A 21,023-nucleotide genomic window follows, 5' to 3' on the forward strand; every position below is an offset into this window, starting at 1 on the left:
TGTTACACTTGTTGATTTGACTCGATTGGTATATATTTCAGGAGTCTGCAGTTCTGCTGGGGATGGGTGCTACCTGCTGCTGACAACATCCCAGAGGGTGCCTGGCTACGAGCTACATCCCAGAGGGTGCCTGACTACAAGCCACATCCCATAGGGTGCCTGACTACAAGCCACATCCCAGAGGGTGCCTGCCTAGAGGACATCATCCCATGTGATTGAAGCGCACCAAACACGGGTAAATTTCCAAAATGCTGATCATAATTAATCAAAAGGGCTTATGTACAGACCCACATAGAGACATGCAGTGTTACACTTGTTGATTTGACTCGATTGGTATATATTTCAGGAGTCTGCAGTTCTGCTGGGGATGTGGTGCTACCTGCTGCTGACAACATCCTAGAGGGTGCCTGGCTACGAGCTACATACCAGAGGGTGCCTGACTACGAGCCACATCCCAGAGGTTGCCTGACTACGAGCCACATCCCAGAGGGTGCCTGACTACAAGCCACATCCCAGAGGGTGCCTGACTACAAGCCACATCCCAGAGGGTGCCTGACTACAAGCCACATCCCAGAGGGTGCCTGACTACAAGCCACATCCCAGAGGGTGCCTGACTACAAGCCACATCCCAGAGGGTGCCTGACTACAAGCCACATCCCAGAGGGTGCCTGACTACAGCCACATCCCAGAGGGTGCCTGACTACAAGCCACATCCCAGAGGGTGCCTGACTACAAGCCACATCCCAGAGGGTGCCTGACTACAAGCCACATCCCAGAGGGTGCCTGACTACAAGCCACATCCCAGAGGGTGCCTGCCTAGAGGACATCATCCCATGTGATTGAAGCGCACAAAACATATGTAAATTTCCAAATTCTGATCATAATTAATCAAAAGGGCTTACGTACAGACCCACATAGAGACATGTAGTGTTACACTTGTTGATTTGACTCGATTGGTATATATTTTAGGAGTCTGCAGTCCTGCTGGGGATGTGGTGCTACCTGCTGCTGACAACATCCCAGAGGGTGCCTGGCTACAAGCTACATACCAGAGGGTGCCTGACTACGAGCCACTCCCAGAGGTGCCTGACTACAAGCACATCCCAGAGGGTGCCTGACTACAGCTACATCCCAGAGGGTGCTTGACTACAAGCCACATCCCATGAGGGTTGCCGACTACAAGCCAACATCCCAGAGGGTGCCTGACTACAAGCTACATCCCAGAGGGTGCCTGCCTAGAGGACATCATCCCATGTGATTGAAGCGCACCAAACATAGGTAAATTTCCAAATTCTGATCATAATTAATCAAAAGGGCTTATGTACAGACCCACATAGAGACATGCAGTGTTACACTTGTTGATTTGACTCGATTGGTATAAATTTCAGGAGTCTGCAGTTCTGCTGGGGATGTGGTGCTACCTGCTGCTGACAACATCCCAGAGGGTGCCTGGCTATGAGCTACATCCCAGAGGGTGCCTGACTACAAGCCACATCCCAGAGGGTGCCTGACTACAAGCCACATTGCAGAGGGTGCCTGACTACAAGCTACATCCTAGTCTTGGTTCAAGACTCTCCTGGATTTGTCACAAGAGGGCGCGCTATCACCCCAACGCGCTATCAACCACGAACCGCTATCACAGGAGAACCGCTATCACAGGAGAGTCTTGGGACATTCGTTCAATCTAATTTGCATAATTTATGTACACGTCACGGATTGTGATTGAATATGCAAACATTTTCTTTGCGGGCTAAATTTTGATGAATATGGAAATTTAACAAGGTCTTGTTCCCAGGCGAGTGGCATTGATCTACGTGTGTGTAGAATAAACTTGGTATATAATCTACACAGTACATGTACATTACATGTATTTTTATGTTGTTGTTATTACAAGAAAAATGGCTGCTGGCACTGACGTGCGTTCCCTTGATCAAGCGTTCGCGACTGTTTCCGAAAAATTAAGTCTCAGAGAAGGACTGAAAAGCCAGCAATCTGCAGCTCTCAAACAGCTAGTTGAAGGTCACGACCTTTTTATTAATTTACCAACGGGGTTTGGAAAAAGTGTTATTTTTCAAGCGGCGCCGATAGTTTTAGACTTTGTTAGAAGTGTCGACCATGCTGAAACTGAAAGTGAAGGGGATCTCCATGAAGATGCCGAGAAATATTTAGTTATTGTTGTCCTTCCGTTGAAAGCCCTCGTTATTGAACAGCTGGAAAGAGTTCGCAAAATAGGTCTCCAAGCTGCAGACATTACATCTGGGGTGACGGATAGTGTCCTGGAGAATATCAGCAAGTTGTCCATTATTTTTTCAAGTCCAGAGACGCTGTGCGGACATCGAGGCAAAGAACTCCTCCAAGCAGTGAGGGGAAGGTGCTCGGCTTTGTTCATTGACGAAAGCCATTGTGTGACTAAATGGTAAGCATTTTATGTGTACAGTATGGACTTGGTTATTTACTTTGTATTTATGTATTGTACACATTACAAATTACAAATCAGTTTATATTTTATGGCCGATTTTTTGTTCATATCAATATAAACAATAACTAAAAAGTAAACATTTCAACATATCTTTATTAAGAAATCATACTCATATTAGACCTAGGCCCAGTAACTGGGGCCCTGTTTGTTCTCCTTAGTAGGGGCAATAATGTGACCAAACGTTAGGACTGGACAGTTACAACAATTATCTGAAAACCATACATCCAAATTGAAAGTGTTGATCGTATGAATTCTTGATCTATATTCTCTATGTTGTAGTAGGGAATATATGATATTTTGAAGAGGATACATTAATCAGACATATTAGACATTAAAACAAAATATTAAGGACTTGTTACTTGGTAAGTAAAAATCTGTTTCCTTTTGCTTACTTCTTCTCATTTACAGGGGTCACTCATCTGGACAGAGTAGTGCATTCAGAAAGTGCTATAGCCAGCTTGGAGAGCTACGCTCCTTGCTGAAATTGTCTACATCAGTTGTAGCATTAACTGCCACAGCAACAAAGAAGGCAAGAAAGACAATTGTTGATAGTCTATCCATGCGTAACTATGTTCTCATTGAGGAGAGTCCAGAGCGAACAAACATCAAGTATGCTGTCGAAAAAACTTCAACAAAGAACTTTGAGGGTCTGTTTGAGTGGCTAAGTGAAGACATCAAGGAAAACGGAAGTGCAACAAACAGGGTAATTGTGTATTGCCAATCAAGAAAATTGGTTAGTGAACTCTATACAATATTTAGGTCCCTCCTTCCCCTGCAGTACCACAGATATTTCAACATGTACCACACCAACACTGAGGATGATGTACAGCGAATAATTATTGACAGTTTTGGCAAAGAGGATGGAGAGGTTAGGGTACTTTTTGCGACCATTGCCTTTGGGATGGGGATTGACGTCAAAGGTGTGCACACAATTATAATGCTTGGGCACCCAGCAGATTTAGATGACTTCATGCAACTGAGTGGTAGAGCAGGACGAGACGGTATGCAAAGTGTAGCCATCCTTATTGGATATCCGGGTGCAGGATCGTGTGTTAAGACAACTGATGAAATGAAGGAATTCATGCAGGGTGTTACCTGCCGACGCAGCATTGTCAGGGACAGTTTCCCCAACCCTCATACAGATTCAGAGGACATTTTGAAACACAATTGCTGTGATGTATGTGCACATGCATGTCTTTGTGAGGGAGACATCTGTTCAGTCGACCCATCTTTTCCTGAACAACAGATTCACAGTATAGTGACCCATGGACCTTCGTTAGTTGAACTCCAGTCTGTTTCTGTACCTGATGGTGAGCTCGAAATACTCACCGATGAACTGAATGATTACAGGGAGACTCTGTTAGTTGGTGTAAGTCGCCATTTGTATACTGGGGGGGACATGGCATGTGGGTTATCGGCTAGTACTGTTAAAAATATTATTTCACAATGTAACTTACTTTTCACCTTTGATCAGTTTTGTGAAAGGTATCCTTTTTCAACTAAGGCAATTGCTTTGACAGTATGGGACATCCTCCAAAGAACTTTGAGTCGACAAGGTGATGTGTCATTGAGTACTCAACATTTATCTGATGATACACTGCTTCATGATTCAGAAGATGAAGATGACTTGATAAGTGGTGAATATGCAGAGATAGATTTAAATGGGTACAGTAGTGACAGTAACTTAATTACATGAAGGTCATTTTACCAGGTTTTGACATGCATGTAAATCAGTGTGTAACAAGTGTTATAAATGTTTGCCCTTAAAGGGTGTACATACTTTTTGTAGGACAAAAAACACAATGTCCACAGATTTACACTAAACTTACACGGTTTGAAGATAATGGTAGTAGAAAGCTTCCCTGAAAATATTACGTGCTGAGGTGCTGTAGTTTTTTGGAAATGAGTAAAACAATGTCATGAGACGAAAATTATTTTAAGCATTTACAAACGTATTTTCATGACATTGTTTTACTCATTTCTCAAAAACTACAGCACCTCAGTAATTAATATTTGAAGGGAAGCTTTCCACTATCATTATCTTCAAACCCTGTAAGTTTAATGTAAATCTATGGACATTTTGAAAAAGTACCCAAATACTTTAAGTCAAGTCATCTTCGTCTTTTGAATCATGAAGCAGTGTATCATCAGATAAATGTTGAGTACTTAAAGGGCAGTGGATACTATTGGTAGTTAATTACTCAAAATAGTTATAAGCATAAAACATTTCTTGGTGATGAGTAATGGGAGAGGTTGATGGTATAAAACATTGTGAGAAACGGCTCCCCCTGAAGTGCCATAGTTTTCACGGCCGTCACATGGCAAAACAATGCAACTCGAAAATGAGCATTTTAAGAAAAAGTGCTTCAAAGATTCATCGTCTGCCATTTTTTAATGCATTTCTCTATTCAACTCAAACTGTTACAGAATATTTGTGAGTTGTTGACATATCAGCCAGAAAAAAATCGTTTAAAAAGAACAAATGGTGTTGTTGTTATTAATATTTAAGCGAAGTTACATTGTTTTACCAAACAAATTGTCTAATTTGCCACTTTTGTTATTTCATTGACAATAATGCAAGTTATGTTACTAATATTAAATAATGTATTTTTATGGCAAAACAATGCATCAAACATTAATTAAAAAATCATTAGTAATGTTCTTCCCGAAATTTCATGGCAAAACAAAGTATCTTATCTTACTTCCCATAAATTGTCCGCTTTCCCAAAATATTTCCTACCAAAACAATGTAAACGATTTTAAAGGTTTGACACAAACGTCAATTTATGGCAGAACAACGTATCTAATTGTACGATCCTATTAAACTGTGTAAAACAATTTTTTTTAAGCAATCGAATCACAAGTATTTATCAACCAAAAACGTTGATTGTCAAAATTTGAATATCCCTTTTAGAAAGAAACATGCGGCGAAGAAGTAATTTTCGATTGATTCAAATTTAATTTTTGTTTATTATGACTTTACAAATTTGGTCAACATTATTCACATTTATGAACTTTATCGAACAACAACACATCAATAAATACAACTCAACTTACAATTTATTATGTAAGTATGAAAACATCACTAAGGCAGTTTTGATCTCAAATTTCTAATTATTTTGATTAGTGTAGTGAACTTGCACCATACAAAACAGTAAACTTACACCATACAAAACAGTAAACTTACACCATACAAAACAGTAAACTTACACCTACAAAACAGTAAACTTACACCTACAAAAAATGTGTACATGTACATTTTGTAGATGTATGGCAATTCACAGCTTGAGTTAATGACATTACAATTCATAACATTAGTGACTGGGTTCGAAGGATGCCTATGTCTAGTACAGCATGAGCAGTTCATGCAAATTAAAACTTACTGTTTTTGTAATGGTTTCTATTTTCTCATTCATTCTCATTCATTTTAGTTGAACTAAAAGGCTACATGTTGTTGCATAGCATGCTGTTAGATGGTCTAGATCTAGCCATGAGATCATACTGTCATGCACATACCACCATATCTGGCAAAACAAAACACTGCTTCACATGTATTACATTGTACGAGTCCTTTACACATTAAAATATAGGGAGTAATGAAGCATCTTGTAGATACATTGTTTTGCCATGTAAAAAGTCTAACATAGAATGAAACATTTCTGAATTTCTTTGTTGGCAAAAACGGTGTATCATACAGATAAGGCGTTCTGCCATGTGAACACTACCGTAGTGGTAAAAATTTACTAAACCCAAAACACTACATCATAATGAAAGCCTCTTCTAACAGATAAACACTGACGTGCTGAACACATAGCTACAGTCAAGCAGAAGACTGCTTCTTATAAATGGACCGTTTTGCCATAAAATAAAGTGCAGAACAAAGTATCTAAGTCAACATAATGCGTTTTGCCATACCAAAACACACAAAAAGGCAAAAAGACCACAATTTGTATAGTTGTATCTTGATAATGGAGCCACGTGCGAAAACGAGACCGGGCTATATGAAAAGAGCGCCCCCAACTTACCCAGACAACTGTTTTTCTCAAAAACACCACAAAATTAGTTGCACTGTTTTGCCATATGACGGCCGTTCAATAAAGGAGTAATTTTCCACGAATTTGATTTCAAGACTTCAGATTTAGAACTTGAGGTCTAGGATTCAACCATCTAAAGACACAATTTCGTGTGACAAGGGTGTTTGTTTCTTTCATACTTTTCTCGCAACTTCGACAACCAATTGAGCGGAAATTTTCACAGGTTGGTTATTTTATGCATACAATGAGATACACCAAGTGAGAAGACTGGTCTTTGACAATTACCAATACATAGTGTCCAGAGTCTTTAAAAACGTTCTTATATTTGACTAAATGTGTAACATTCCCCTATGAGTGTGAACGTTTGTTTTTAAATTACAAAAGTATGATCAAGATACATGGATACAGTGTCCTTGTTACATCCATTATTTATTTTTCAGCCTTTTTTAACACTCAAATGTAAGCTTATAACATCAAGATGATTAAAGAATGAAAATATTGTTACAAACTAATCCAAAAAACACTACTTGAATATTGTGCTGTTGTTGTTATCTTAAGTGTTCTTTGCAATCTGTTTCAGGGAAGATCTTATCCAGTTGTGGAGATCAGGTTCACTCAGTGTAGAGAGAACAGAATATGGAAAATCTGGAAAATGAAAGTGCCTCCTTCCTGGCTGAATGTCGAATATACGATCCTTATGAAGCTCTAAAGCTAGTGCCACTTGATCTTTGTTATTCTGTTTTTTGTGGGTTCCCGATGGCTTCCTAGATAGTTGACTGTTAACTCTTGTTAACATGGTGTCAACTACCTGAGCAGAATGGCTGATCCTGTCGATACTCTGGCTTGTAATTTTACCCCGAAGCCCCCCACAGTTTTCCTTAAATACACGGTTCTGATGTTCCAGTTCTCTGTCCACCTCAATATTGTGATACGGTTTACCTGTCCTGTTGACAAACCGATTCCATGTTAACTCGTATGCGAGGCGAGGTGTTAGGAAACACTTTACTTGCGACAAGAGCCGAAGTACTTGGAAGCTGTATTTTGGTTTTTGGGCTGCCTTAAAATGGATAAGAAGGAACTTAAATAGAAGTATAATTCTATCTCCATCTCCCATCTTGCGAGCATCGGTGAAGTCGTATGCGATCATACCCAACTTAATAGCTGTTCTGGTGTAGTTAAACATGGCATCCTTTTCTGGTCCGAGGGAAGACTTGTCTTTAGGTTGGCTGACTTGAACACCTGGATGCTTTGTCCGCATGTGATTTTTCAGCCCTTTCCTTGTGATATATTTCTTCTTACACTGTGGACAGGACATCACAGTTGAATCCTGGGATAGTTCATTATCACTTGGAATAATGTAGCGGTCTACAATTTCTTCCAACACACGATGAACATATTCTCTCCTGTCTTGATGTATGGCATAATTGAACTCATTTTTGGAAGGCTCATCAGATAGAGATTCCAGACCAAAAAAGGTCATTGCAGCTGCAATGACCAAGGCGACTGTGAATTGGGTGATGAGGTCAGATGCTGCGTTGAAATTTTTCATTGGGTCGCTTGTGACGTTTCTCGCTTCCAAAAAACTTCGTGCCGAGTATAGTGTACCTTTATCACCACTTGAAGATGGGTCATACAGGTAATGCCATATCACCTTCAAATAAAGGACAAGAAAAATACAGAATTTGCAATTAACAGTGTAATGTAAACAAAAACAAATCACATGTTGTGGTTTCTTCTATTCAAATCAGAGTAATCAATGTGTGCCTGAACATACAGTTTCATTTCTGTTTGTTCCAGAATCTGACTTTTCCAGTGTGTTTACTCTACCAGGCAAAGTCTGCCTCGATTGACGCCACGAACAGCGCCCTCTCGGGTCGGGGTCTACTCTTAAATTTGTAAATAACATAAGAACTGATTTTTTAAAACCTTAGTTAACTGTTTATTCACATTCCACTCATCAAAACACATATATTAGTGACAAAAGCTTTATTTTGAAAAAATACCACTTCCAGGTGACTTTAATCTTTTTTTCTTCCATACTTGTTGATGGCAAGACTGAATACTGAAACACCCATTTTTTAAAATAATGAGTAAGGACTGTACTCGTTTCAAAATGGGATGATGTATCTTGGCTGTGATGTTTATTTACAAACACGATTTATCATGTTGTAAACTTACTACAGCAGTTTATGAAAGCCAGGATATATGGTTGACATTGGAAAGCACATTCGTGGCAGTCATCTAGTGGGGAACTTCATAAAATACCGATTCTTTGGATGGAACAAAGGTTTTATCAATTCCAAAATCTACATCTTCCACCAACCAAGCTAAATTTAATAAATTTCTGAAAAGCAATGTGCACAGTTCCTGAACAAAATCAAAGAATAATGCCAGAATCGTTATGTACCTGGTAGAAATTGCCCAACACATGAAAATCAGCAATCACAGGAACAAGGCCCTCAAGTCGATCACTGGATGTAGTAGAGTTAATTTGGTCTCGCCTGCAGGAACTCTCCCTTTCACATGTGAGAAGATCTCCTGAACTGATGATGGGTGTTACCTGATCACTTTTATGTCCCGGGACATATTTGTGCAGGTGGTGCATGATGTTGTATATGCCGTCTGTCTTGTTCTCATCCTCCATCAATACTCCAAGATTAACCTATGTACACACAAAATCAAATAAATTAGCTGTGCAGATCCCAACATATTTTGTTTATTTTGACAGTTTGCACTTTGGGGTTTCAAATCTTATTGCTATTGCCAACACTGAAACTTCTGCAATGATTAGGCCTATGGCCAATTTGTTCGGATAACATTAAATATTTAAATGGACCCCCCATCCGCAGTGGTCTGTCCTTTTTGGACTTAAGGCAAACAGATTTGTCCTCATGGATAAAGTAAAGGAAATGTTGTCTGAGCAATATCTCGAGAAGTATACTTGTCATATCAACTCAAAACTTTGTTTGTGGATTGTTCTGTTTCTGGATTGGTCTTGGGATCACTATGACTTCAACAAAAGAATGCTTTCCCACCATACTATTATCCCTCTGCCTTTCTCACCTATCCTCCCCCACTCATCTTTCCCAGCCTTCTATCCAACCCCCCAAAAAAGACACTGTTCTAATGTCCAGAAACGGATTGGCTTGCGGGGCATTTGTGTATCCGAACACGATTTTTCTTGTTTTTGGGGTTTTTTTTTTGAGGGGCATTCAATTCTCCTGTTTTTAAAATTCTAAAGAGTACATTACGTAATTTATACTTACGATTTTAGATTTCTGCTGCAGTTCTGCCATGTGTTTGTGATGAATTGGACTGGTGATATGTGCTTTAATCCAGTTCAGTGCTGGAATGTTCTCGCAAATGATGTTACCGACATGTGTGATACAATTTTGCTTCAATTTAATGTTGTCTGACACAGTTGGGAGAAACTCTGAAACATCAATTTTATCTACAGTTGTTATGTGGTCATTATTTGGCAGGTGATGTGCTTTGACTCTGTTTTGGATGGCAATCATCTGGACCATGTGATGATCTGTACCATGTTGTTTTCTTGATGTGTAGCGGGGATGGACAATTACATCTACATTGTCCATGACAAGTTGATAACCCATGTCAGACCTGCTTTTATTGAATTCTTCAACTAGTTCTTTACTGCCACTGTCTTGTAGTTGTCGTTCGTTACATTCAGCCTCGGAAGTTTCCTTAGCCCACTGTTTTACATCCTTGTCGAAATCAACTCCAAAATCTAGCTGCCGTCGCATCACTGTTTTATAATTTGTGCTGATGTTCCGATTTTGAAGATGATGGAAGGCAGACAACTTTGCACCACTTTTTTTGAGAACAAGTGATGTCAACACTTGATGTGCATTCATCGTTTGTGACCTACAGTTAAGGAGAATGCCAGCAGCTGTTGTCACACCTGGGATGAGTGTTTTTTTAGTTTTCTTAACATTTCGTTTTATGTTAGTGTTTTCTGCAACAGCATGAAGAGTTGATGCCAGCAATGGTGCTTTCAGTTGCAGTTCAAGGTCTTGTTGGGTAAAGTTGAAATTATTGAGGTCTTCAATGGTGGATTCACGGAAAAGAGAGTGGTTATCTGGATCACAAAGGTTATCAGCTTCTTCAACAACAGATTGAATAAAACTGGCTGTGATGTAATCTTTGGCTTCCTTCATAGATATGACATGCTGTATTGCTCTGTGGTGATCACCTGCACATAATGCAGCAGCAACTTGTATCCATGGGCCAGACAGCTGTCTTTTCTGTGCATGATTTACATACTGTATTACTACCTGTAGATGATTCAAGAGAGAACAACATTTAAGTAAATAATCTAGTTGTCCAACTGTTTCAAAATTTGGCTTAGGATCTTGTTGTTGTTGTAATGCCTATTATATTTGAAAACAATTATCTGGGTGACATTAGGCCCTAATAAAAGACCTACCTCATCCACTGTCTACTAGGAAATAACAATGCCAATGTTGGTTTTATTTTGCTGATTATGCTGATAGCATCCACACCATATCCCATGCCCCATGTAATAAACAGTGATACAAACAATGTAAAATGTTTATTGATAAGGAAAGGTACAGAGAGTATTGAGTGTTCCCTTGTGCTAAAGTAATCTACAGGTCTGACTCACTCATAACCATTCTACCAATAATTATGCTATATGGGGGTTCACTGCTTCTAGAAAGAAGTCCTAAGAAATTAACTAAAGAGTTTATTGGACCCATGGTACAACCATGGTTTAGATTTTTGTAGTACTCTTGATTTGTGTGACTAATGATAAAGTAGCATAGACACTTTTTTTATTGTATTGGAAGAGAATTCAAGTGTGTTTTCATTTTGTTCAATAATTCTTTGAATAAATGGTAGGCCCTAGTACTAATGCTACATGTTGAAGTTTAGTGTAAATGAAATCAGTCACTTGTGACTACACTGTCATTAGTTACATGGTAGGGCCTGCCACTGCTGTAGTCTACTGTAAACCTCCTGAAATTTACATCTGAAATCCAGGCTAGTATCATATCTATCATGATGATATCCATCCACAATCCCCCATCACTAGGTTTTCCAAATTTTTAGTTGGGGCCTACAGTCTACACAATGTAAATTTTTTCCTTACCTCAGCTTTTACCAGACCATGATGATGCACACTGGTGGCCCCCTCCTCAAAATTGAGTCGCTTCTTCAGTGGCTAAAAGCAAAAAGTAAAAATAATTAAACATCATAATTTTTATATCAGAGGACATACTGTTTTCAAGGTGTCCCTAAATAAAATCAAGGCAAATCTTTGCCTCTCTGTGCACGATGATCAGTCCCCCTACCCTAGATATGTTTGTGGTTTGACTTGCCAAGCAGAGTCTCCTCTCCCTTGACCAAAACTTAGAAGGCTCCACTGGGTAGTTGCACTTGTAAATGCAAACAGTTTGGGTATTTTAGGCATTTCCACATGGTACAAAAATATGTCATAATGTTGGGGCCATATACAGTGTTAAAAAGAAATGGTCGGACAACACATATTATAACGGGTATGTTTCAAAGTGCAAGCAAGGTCTCATAAACCTTTGTCATTTGTGACAGTCTAAAAATTGTACTAGAACTTTAGAAGTCACTTACTTTTCGGGTTGAGGGTGTCCCAGGTGAATGAACAGCTTTCCTCTTAATCTTAGTCATACATTGCCCCAATTTTGGTGTGGATGCCTCCTTCACTGGCGATTGATGGTGCCGGGCATGGTGTAGAACCTTTGTTGTAAAAAACTGCTCTCTGACTTGGGCCTGAATAGTATGACTTGCCCTAACTTTATTAATTTTCGTGTCACACTGTTCGCAAATATACTCCGAACCTTTGGTGGGAATTTCTCCTAAAATGCTGTATAATAAAGGCAAAAAACTAGGGTCACGTGTCACTTTAACACTTGTGTCTTTAATAGAAAAATATTTTTTACAAGTCACTAATTCTTTATTGCAGACTAGGCACCAACGGGGAGGCAGCCGTCGAGCCTCCATGAATGCAAATGCTCTGCTGCATGATGCTGCTTTTGCTGCTTCTGCGCTGCTGCAGGAAAGTTCTAGCCATTCAATCGTGTAAAAACTTTCCACCAGTCTACTGCTGTACAGCTTTGTTACTAGCGCGCGTGCGCAGGTTTTATGAAGGGGTGGGCTCTGCGGGAAACCTACGCATGCGCATTATGTTTCCCCCCGATTTTGGGGGGAGATTGAACGAATGTCCCAAGACTCTCCTGTGATAGCGGTTCTCCTGTGATAGCGGTTCTCCTGTGATAGCGGTTCGTGGTTGATAGCGCGTTGGGGTGATAGCGCGCCCTCTTGTGACAAATCCAGGAGAGTCTTGAACCAAGACTAGCTACATCCCAGAGGGTGCCTGACTACAAGCCACAACAAGATTTGTGAAGATTTCACATTTCGTTGGCCTGTTTAATTCATTCTTGGAAGTATATGTGCTTTTCGAATTGTTGTCAACGTACTTGAAATGAGGTACTTCATTACAAGTATGTAGATAGAATACATGTTAAACTTGTATCGAGGTACTATACAAGTTCATGTATTCACATACAAAAACTGCATGTTTGTAATGAGGTACTTCATTACAATCATGTAATTATAACATGCTTGCAATGAAGTACCTTATTGCAAGTATGTAAACGTTTCATGTGCGTAATGAAGTACCGCATTACAACCGTGAAACAAGTTAAGTTAATTTGTAATGCAGTTTGCTCATTACAAAATACGAAACAACATAAGTTTATTTGTAGTAAATTCATAACAAATAAAAAGAGAACAATATGTTTAAGGAGTGTGTTTAAGTGTTTATTAGACATTAAGTTTTGTATTGTTACTACTTAATTTGTCTTTCAATTATTTATTAGTCTAATTGTTTACATGGTATTTGTTCTGGGGTAGCTTACATGGTGGCCACCATGTTGTTTTGTTGGTAACTCTTGAAGCTTTTAATGTGAAAGGTCATGACATTGTGTTGTGTGAATATGGAGGTTGTTTAAGAGTACTCATTACCGAGGTTATTTAATTACAAAGGTCATGACAATGTCATAGAGTCCTCATTAACGAGGTGATTTAATTACAAAGGTCATGACAATGTCATAGAGTACTCATTAACGAGGTGATGTAATTACAAAGGTCATGACAATGTCATAGAGTACTCATTAACGAGGTGATTTAATTACAAAGGTCTTGACATTGTCTTAGCTGTATAGAGTACTCATTAATAGGTTAATATAATTATAATTATAAAGGTCATGACATTGTCTTAGCTGTATAGAGTACTCATTAACAAGGTTTTATAATTACAAAGGTCATGACATTGTCTTAGCTGTAAAGAGTACTCATTAACAAGGTTTTATCATGACAAAGGTCATGACATTGTCTTAGCTGTATAGAGTACTCATTAACAAGGTTTTATAATAACAAAGGTCATGACATTGTCTTAGCTGTATAGAGTACTCATTAACAAGGTTTTATAATTACAAAGGTCATGACATTGTCTTAGCTGTATAGAGTACTCATTAACAAGGTTTTATAATAACAAAGGTCATGACATTGTCTTAGCTGTATAGAGTACTCATTAACAAGGTTTTATAAATACAAGGCCATGACATTGTCTTAGCTGTAAAGAGTACTCATTAACAAGGTTTTATCATTACAAAGGTCATGACATTGTCTTAGCTGTAAAGAGTACTCATTAACAAGGTTTTATAATTACAAAGGTCATGACATTATCTTATCTGTATAGAGTACTCATTAACAAGGTTTTATAATTACAAAGGTCATGACATTGTCTTAGCTGTATAGAGTACTCATTAACAAGGTTTTATAATTACAAAGGTCATGACATTGTCTTAGCTGTATAGAGTACTCATTAAAAGGTTTTATAATTACAAAGGTCATGACATTGTCTTAGCTGTATAGAGTACTCATTAACAAGGTTTTATAATTACAAAGGTCATGACATTGTCTTAGCTGTATAGAGTACTCATTAACAAGGTTTTATAAATACAAGGCCATGACATTGTCTTAGCTGTAAAGAGTACTCATTAACAAGGTTTTATCATTACAAAGGCCATGACATTGTCTTAGCTGTAAAGAGTACTCATTAACAAGGTTTTATAATTACAAAGGTCATGACATTATCTTATCTGTATAGAGTACTCATTAACAAGGTTTTATAATTACAAAGGTCATGACATTGTCTTAGCTGTATAGAGTACTCATTTACAAGGTTTTATAATTACAAAGGTCATGACATTATCTTATCTGTATAGAGTACTCATTAACAAGGTTTTATAACTACAAAGGTCATGACATTGTCTTAGCTGTATAGAGTACTCATTAACAAGGTTTTATAATAACAAAGGTCATGACATTGTCTTAGCTGTATAGAGTACTCATTAACAAGTTTTTATTATTACAAAGGTCATGACATTGTCTTAGCTGTAAAGAGTACTCATTAACAAGGTTTTATTATTACAAAGGTCATGACATTGTCTTAGCTGTATAGAGTACTCATTAACAAGGTTTTATAATTACAAAGGTCATGACATTGTCTTAGCTGTATAGAGTACTCATTAACAAGGTTTTATAATTACAAAGGTCATGACATTGTCTTAGCTGTATAGAGTACTCATTAACAAGGTTTTATAATTACAAAGGTCATGACATTGTCTTGGCTGTATAGAGTACTCATTAAAAAGTTTTATAATTACAAAGGTCATGACATTGTCTTAGCTGTATAGAGTACTCATTAACAAGGTTTTATAATTACAAAGGTCATGACATTGTCTTAGCTGTATAGAGTACTCATTAACAAGGTTTTATCATTACAAAGGTCATGACATTGTCTTAGCTGTATAGAGTACTCATTAACAAGGTTTTATAATTACAAAGGTCATGACATTGTCTTAGCTGTATAGAGTACTCATTAACAAGGTTTTATAATTACAAAGGTCATGACATTGTCTTAGCTGTATAGAGTACTCATTAAAAAGTTGTATAATTACAAAGGTCATGACATTGTCTTAGCTGTATAGAGTACTCATTAACAAGGTTTTATAATTACAAAGGTCATGACATTGTCTTAGCTGTATAGAGTACTCATTAACAAGGTTTTATAAATACAAGGCCATGACATTGTCTTAGCTGTATAGAGTACTCATTAACAAGGTTTTATAATTACAAAGGCAATGACATTGTCTTAGCTGTAAAGAGTACTCATTAACAAGGTTTTATCTTTACAAAGGTCATGACATTGTCTTAGCTGTAAAGAATACTCATTAACAAGGTTTTATAATTACAAAGGTCATGACATTATCTTATCTGTATAGAGTACTCATTAACAAGGTTTATAATTACAAAGGTCATGACATTGTCTAAGCTGTATAGAGTACTCATTAACAAGGTTGTATGTATACAAAGGTCATGCCATTGTCTTAGCTGTATAGAGTACTCATGAACAAGGTTTTATAATATAATAATAACATAAAATAATAATAATAATAAATAATAATTAGAGGGGGTAACATTACAAAGAAGCAATTGTTGTAATGGTTACACACTCATATGTATTACGATCCCTTTTGTGGGGTGGGAGATGACAACCTTCACGTGGTCCACCCTGTTGTTAACTAATTGTCATCAGCTGTATATACGTATGTATATATAGCTCTATGCATCTAACCAATCTACCCCATCAGGTAAGATGGAATTTGACTCGATGAACTTTCAAGAATGTTCATGATCAGTCCATGAACATGCCTTAAACAGTTCACAACATGTTCATTAGAGCAGTTCATGAACCAAGTTCAAGAACTGTTTATCTGTTCAATTGATGGACATTTGATAGGGGAACAGAAGGCGAGGGCCTATATCGCACGGCAACATACGTTTAAGAACAAGTCACTACTCTTTTATTCCCATTCATAAATGCCCTTTTGTTAAAAAGCGCGCTTAGAAATAGATATTCGCGCGCGCTTAGAAATAGATTACGCCCTGTTACTAAAAGCTATGAATTGCGCGTTCGGCATGAGTATACTGGCGTACGTAGGCCTGACACGCGGAAGCCGGCCGGTTATAAACAGCTCCAGCTGGGCCCAATTTCATGGCTCTGCTTACCGTAAGCAAAAAATCAGCGCTTACGGAAGCAGGGAATTCTGTGTATACGGCAAGCGTATTTCATGGGTTAGCGGCGAATTTTGGCTTTTGTGCGTGCCTACTGCACGTTTCTAGGCATTCTACGCTTGAAAGGCTAGCACAGAAAGCCGGTTATAAACAGCTCCAGCTGGGCCCAATTTCATGGCACTGCTTACCGTGAGCAAAGAATCAGCGCTTACGGAAGCAGTGTATTCTGTGTATAGGGCAAGCGTATTGGGAACAGTGTCATCAGTGGTCATTTCAACTTGGTTTTAAGTGGTTCCTCAGATGTTTAACCCAGGAGGGGGGGGGGGGTGTCTGGCGGGCCCAATTCAGCAAATCTCAAGTCTGGCGGCTGATACTGGTATTAATTATAGTATTATTGGTCCTTTCTCTATCTGGTCATTTCAACTGCAGTTCCTCTGTTGTTTAACCCAGGGGGAGGGGGGGGGGGGGGTTGCAGGCCAATGCAGCGAAATTATTGTACTACTACTAGCATACTTGTTGTTATTAAATGATGGGCTCTCACGTTTTTAAAGAATACCAGGTCGACGCGTGGGGCCAGGGCTGGAGCTCCAGAAAGGGGGAGTTTTTAGAATTATGTATTTCAAGAGGCGGTATCACTGAGTATGGATTGAATTTTTGGTGCGTCTTCATAAACTCTTGGAGTATCAAGAAGACGATAGGCCTACCCATGCCGGATTAACGTGAGTTGAGATTTGTGAGTTTGGTGTTATTTACCGAGCTTTGTTTGTTTGTTTTGATTGAATGTTTGCAGGGAAGAGGTTGAATCAAGGAAGAGGTTGAGTGAGAAGAATGCAGAGGACTTGAAGCATATGGATAAAAGACGAAGAGACAACCAGGTTATTACAGTTTGGAGAAATCTTTCCATAAAGCTTTGTCCTTTTTCTTGAAACTGTACTTAATTTTGGTCCAATTCCAATCCATCAAGTAATTTATTTATTTGTTTATTTAATTATTCACTTAGGCTTTAAAAACTTCAAAACACACAGCAACAATAAGTATGTGTAATTTTTACATTATTAGTAAAATAATTAGAGACATATCAACAAAAAGCAAGCAGAAGCCTATAGGGATTGCCCAATAGGGAACCAAATCACTATCCAGTTCTTGAATTGGTCTCAACGTTTTGACTAGCATGCTCTAGTCATCGTCAAGAGATTGACTCCGCGGTAGTGCAGTTAATTATGATCCTATAAAGCTGAAGTAGTTGTCCCAGCCAATTTTCTATACCTTCCGCCCGGGTATAGTTACAAAGCAGGACAGTTCTTTTCAGAACAAGTCTCTCAAAAATCTGATAATCTACTCTTTGTGGTAGTAGAATAAAGAAAGACAGTTCTCTAAGAACAAACTCTACCTGGCAAGTAGAAACACACATGGTGTTACCGCAAACCAAATATATATTGATACCTCACCATGCAATGCCTAAATTCTGTTGTACCCTTTTCACTGATGAAAGAGGTTTCTAAAAAAATAATTGCCTTGTTAGTGATTTCCAATCCATGTTTAGTTTCACCTCACATGTAGGTACTTGTGAAATTTGTGTGTAATTTCTTTTCCCAAAAGACTTTGATGCTTTATTTGTCGTTAAAAAGACAAATAGTTAATTATTTTCTGCAAATTATTTATTATGACCCATCAAAATGAACTAGGCATATCTGAGCTTTTAAGGAACTGGTGGTTCTCAAATGTAATACTGTAAAAAATTAACTATGCCTAGTGATCAAATGCACACAAAACGTGCAACTACACAGCTGATGTAAATTTGTCCGATATTTGTCGTTTATTTTAGGTTGCGTAGAGAACCCTACTGAAGTACTTTCGACGAGCAGTAGCGTCTAGACAAACAGTAAGTACAGTCTTTCTTATGATTTTTCTCCTGTAGATGATCAGCGTATATTAATAGAAACATGAGTCTTTAACCAATAGTTCTTTTCCGAACCAACACTACTCATAAAGAGATTCACATAGTGTTATCGCAAAATGTTCTTATAGTTACAATTCCACCATACAAAGTTTCAAATCCTACTAATGGTGGTGGGCATCAAATAGGTGGGGGTGGGGGGGGGGGGTGACAAGGGGAGGGGGGGGCACAATATCAAATGTCCCCCCATCTTTTTGACCACCTTAATCATGAAGCCCAAGTATTGCACTGTGTAAGACCAACCCTGTGTCTCGCCATGGGCATTAATCCTGGGGGCTATAAGGATGACACAACTTTTTAGAAGGGTGGGGGACACTATATCAAATGTCCCCCCTCAAAATTTACCAAAGATTGCACCACAGAGCATCTAAAATGCAGAATTTTCCCGTGCCTATATCCGCTTAGGCTTTAGATGAAGTGTCATTTTTAGTAACAATACAAAGTATGAGAATACTAGTGAATTCTTTTTTTAAACCCTGACTTGCAGCTGCCCCCAAGCCGGTTTCCAATGCATCAGCTTTCTACAGTAGAGGGCGCCAGATTGCTGGTTACTCTGCCACGGATGCATTGCTACAATCAAGGTGAGTTTATTGGGTTTTTTAAAGTGGGGCCTTAAAAAAACATGTTATTTTTTATGTGGCATTAGTTCTATTTGTCCTCACAACCTGATGTTGATTTCTTTAGAGCACAACAACTTTTTTTTAATTCGGGAGACTTCTCTACTACCTCAGATTAGATTCTCTGAATGGACCCTACCCATGAAATATTATGCTAATTACATTCATGCATGCGTACAGACCCTGTTGGTTGCAGACGCGCAATCGCGTCTGCGTCACGCACCCATTAGCCGTTTAAAAAAACAGCGCGATGCTCCCTCATTTTGCCAACCAAAACGTTAGTGCGCACGCGCGATGTGCAATTTACATATTTCATGGAAAGGGTCTATTGGGGAGACTTCTCAGTTCTGAAAAGAACTGTCCTGCTTCTTAAATACTACCTAGGCAGAAGGTAGGAAATCTACCTAGCAAGTAGATACGCATGTTGTTATCGCTAACATTTATACCTAGGTTATTGATACCCCACAGGCAATGCCTCAAGTCCCATATTCTTAATGTTGTTTGTCCCCTCAGGCAAACCAACTCTAACGTCACGGTAAAGCGTACCCCTGGATTCCTGAGCGTCTCTAACTCAAAGAGGTTGTACCCGATCACAAGCTACCCGGCTGGAGGCAGAAGAGCATCCCAAAAGCAGTCAAGACGTCTCAGATCAGTCTACAAGGGTAGGTCATTCACACACTTAAAAAAAAAAGTATTATTATTACTTTTTTACCCTTTCACCGATGTGTGTTAGCACTGTATACTCAGTACTTTCCCGATTGCTGTGGAAAAATATCACCAGCATGTTACTCGGGTGGGATTCGAACCCACAACCCTTGCAATTCTAGAGCAGTGTCTTACCAATAAGACTACCGTGACTGCCAGTAGCTAGAGGCAGTTTGAATCCTATGTTTTGGCAGCGGGTACCACAACGATATAATAGATGTTAACATAGGATTCGAACTGCCAATACGGGTACTGCATTAATATTCTTTAGCACCAATATAACATTACCATCTATAACAATAATAACATTAATTAGTTTTTATCTCAAATGTCTCAATGTGCAATGTGCTTTTTATTTTTTGCTTATTTGTTGTATTATCTGGTGTCAGTTTGTGAAAACGGAAAATGCCTTTTTGCAATCTTCGACGCATGTATAAAGTTCAAAGCATCAAGAAACCATTGTTAGAAAGCTAGTTGAAAATACCCATAACTTTTTTTACAGAGCTTGATTTTAAAAATGTTCATTGCTGTTTTCCCGGATTGCTACTTTTTACTTGTATTTGTGTGTGTCCGTTTGTAATGTTGGTGACGATTTGTCTGATTTGTGCACTTTTTCCGCCAGATTCTCAAATCTTGGTAATACGTGTTACATGAACGCCATTCTCCAGTCGCTATTCTGTCTGGAATGCTTCACTGCAGACATGCAGAATCAAGACATCATTCCACTCATGCAGAAATCAAGTCTCTACTGGTAAGACATTTTGGGCCCCTCACGATTGAGACTTGTCAGAGAAGATGTGGCGTAAACACTGGCATAACTGGGGTGGGTGGGTTGGGGCATCATATTCTTCAACACTTTCAAATAACACTGTGTGAATGTGTGCAAGTTCACACAGTGTTTCAATCCCCTACATTATGTGGACTTTTGTTATCAGGTCCACTCTTGTTATGTAGTGTACATGAGTTTTAACCCAATTCACCTAACGTCATCATCAGAATAATCTTGGATGCACCATTTTGGTGGTCAATGTAAACGTGTGTTATTCAGTGAAGTGCGCATTTTAGGCGACGCGGCA

At 38.6% G+C, this 21,023-nt stretch overlaps 2 protein-coding genes and 1 long non-coding RNA gene across 3 annotated transcripts; 2 read left to right on the forward strand and 1 right to left on the reverse strand.

The window, feature by feature from the left end:
• Positions 1-1,714: 1,714 nt before the first annotated feature.
• LOC117294922 (probable ATP-dependent DNA helicase RecS) lies at positions 1,715-4,311 on the forward strand. The gene is made up of 2 exons (XM_033777470.1): positions 1,715-2,416; positions 2,888-4,311. The coding sequence occupies exons 1-2, from the start codon at positions 1,866-1,868 to the stop codon at positions 4,173-4,175; spliced, it is 1,839 nt and encodes a 612-aa protein (XP_033633361.1). The 5' UTR covers positions 1,715-1,865; the 3' UTR covers positions 4,176-4,311.
• A 2,438-nt stretch (positions 4,312-6,749) lies between these two features.
• Positions 6,750-12,195, reverse strand: LOC117294689. Its single transcript, XM_033777196.1, has 5 exons — positions 12,139-12,195; positions 11,645-11,716; positions 9,780-10,808; positions 8,921-9,175; positions 6,750-8,164 (listed from the first exon to the last, which is right to left on the reverse strand). Exons 1-5 carry the CDS (start codon positions 12,193-12,195, stop codon positions 7,067-7,069), a joined length of 2,511 nt encoding a protein of 836 aa, XP_033633087.1. The 3' UTR covers positions 6,750-7,066.
• Positions 12,196-17,501: 5,306 nt separating this feature from the next.
• On the forward strand, positions 17,502-20,756 carry LOC117295123. The gene is made up of 5 exons (XR_004519640.1): positions 17,502-17,543; positions 18,494-18,550; positions 19,113-19,206; positions 19,756-19,904; positions 20,570-20,756. It is a non-coding gene; the product is annotated as an uncharacterized LOC117295123 (long non-coding RNA).
• The last annotated feature ends 267 nt before the right edge of the window (positions 20,757-21,023 follow it).

This window comes from Asterias rubens, chromosome 9, assembly GCF_902459465.1.
Source record: "Asterias rubens chromosome 9, eAstRub1.3, whole genome shotgun sequence".
Lineage (NCBI taxonomy): Eukaryota > Metazoa > Echinodermata > Asteroidea > Forcipulatida > Asteriidae > Asterias > Asterias rubens.

Bases quoted from the DNA above. Each gene is read 5' to 3' on its own strand.
- LOC117294922 (XM_033777470.1), top strand. From the start codon at position 1,866: ATGTATTTTTATGTTGTTGTTATTACAAGAAAAATGGCTGCTGGCACT. The intron at 2,417-2,887 runs GTAAGCATTTTA...TCTCATTTACAG, and splicing joins AGCCATTGTGTGACTAAATG to GGGTCACTCATCTGGACAGA.
- LOC117294689 (XM_033777196.1), bottom strand. From the start codon at position 12,195: ATGACTAAGATTAAGAGGAAAGCTGTTCATTCACCTGGGACACCCTCA. The intron at 10,809-11,644 runs GTAAGGAAAAAA...AATCATCTACAG, and splicing joins ATGGTCTGGTAAAAGCTGAG to GTAGTAATACAGTATGTAAA. The intron at 8,165-8,920 runs GTACATAACGAT...CTTTATTTGAAG, and splicing joins TGTTGGGCAATTTCTACCAG to GTGATATGGCATTACCTGTA.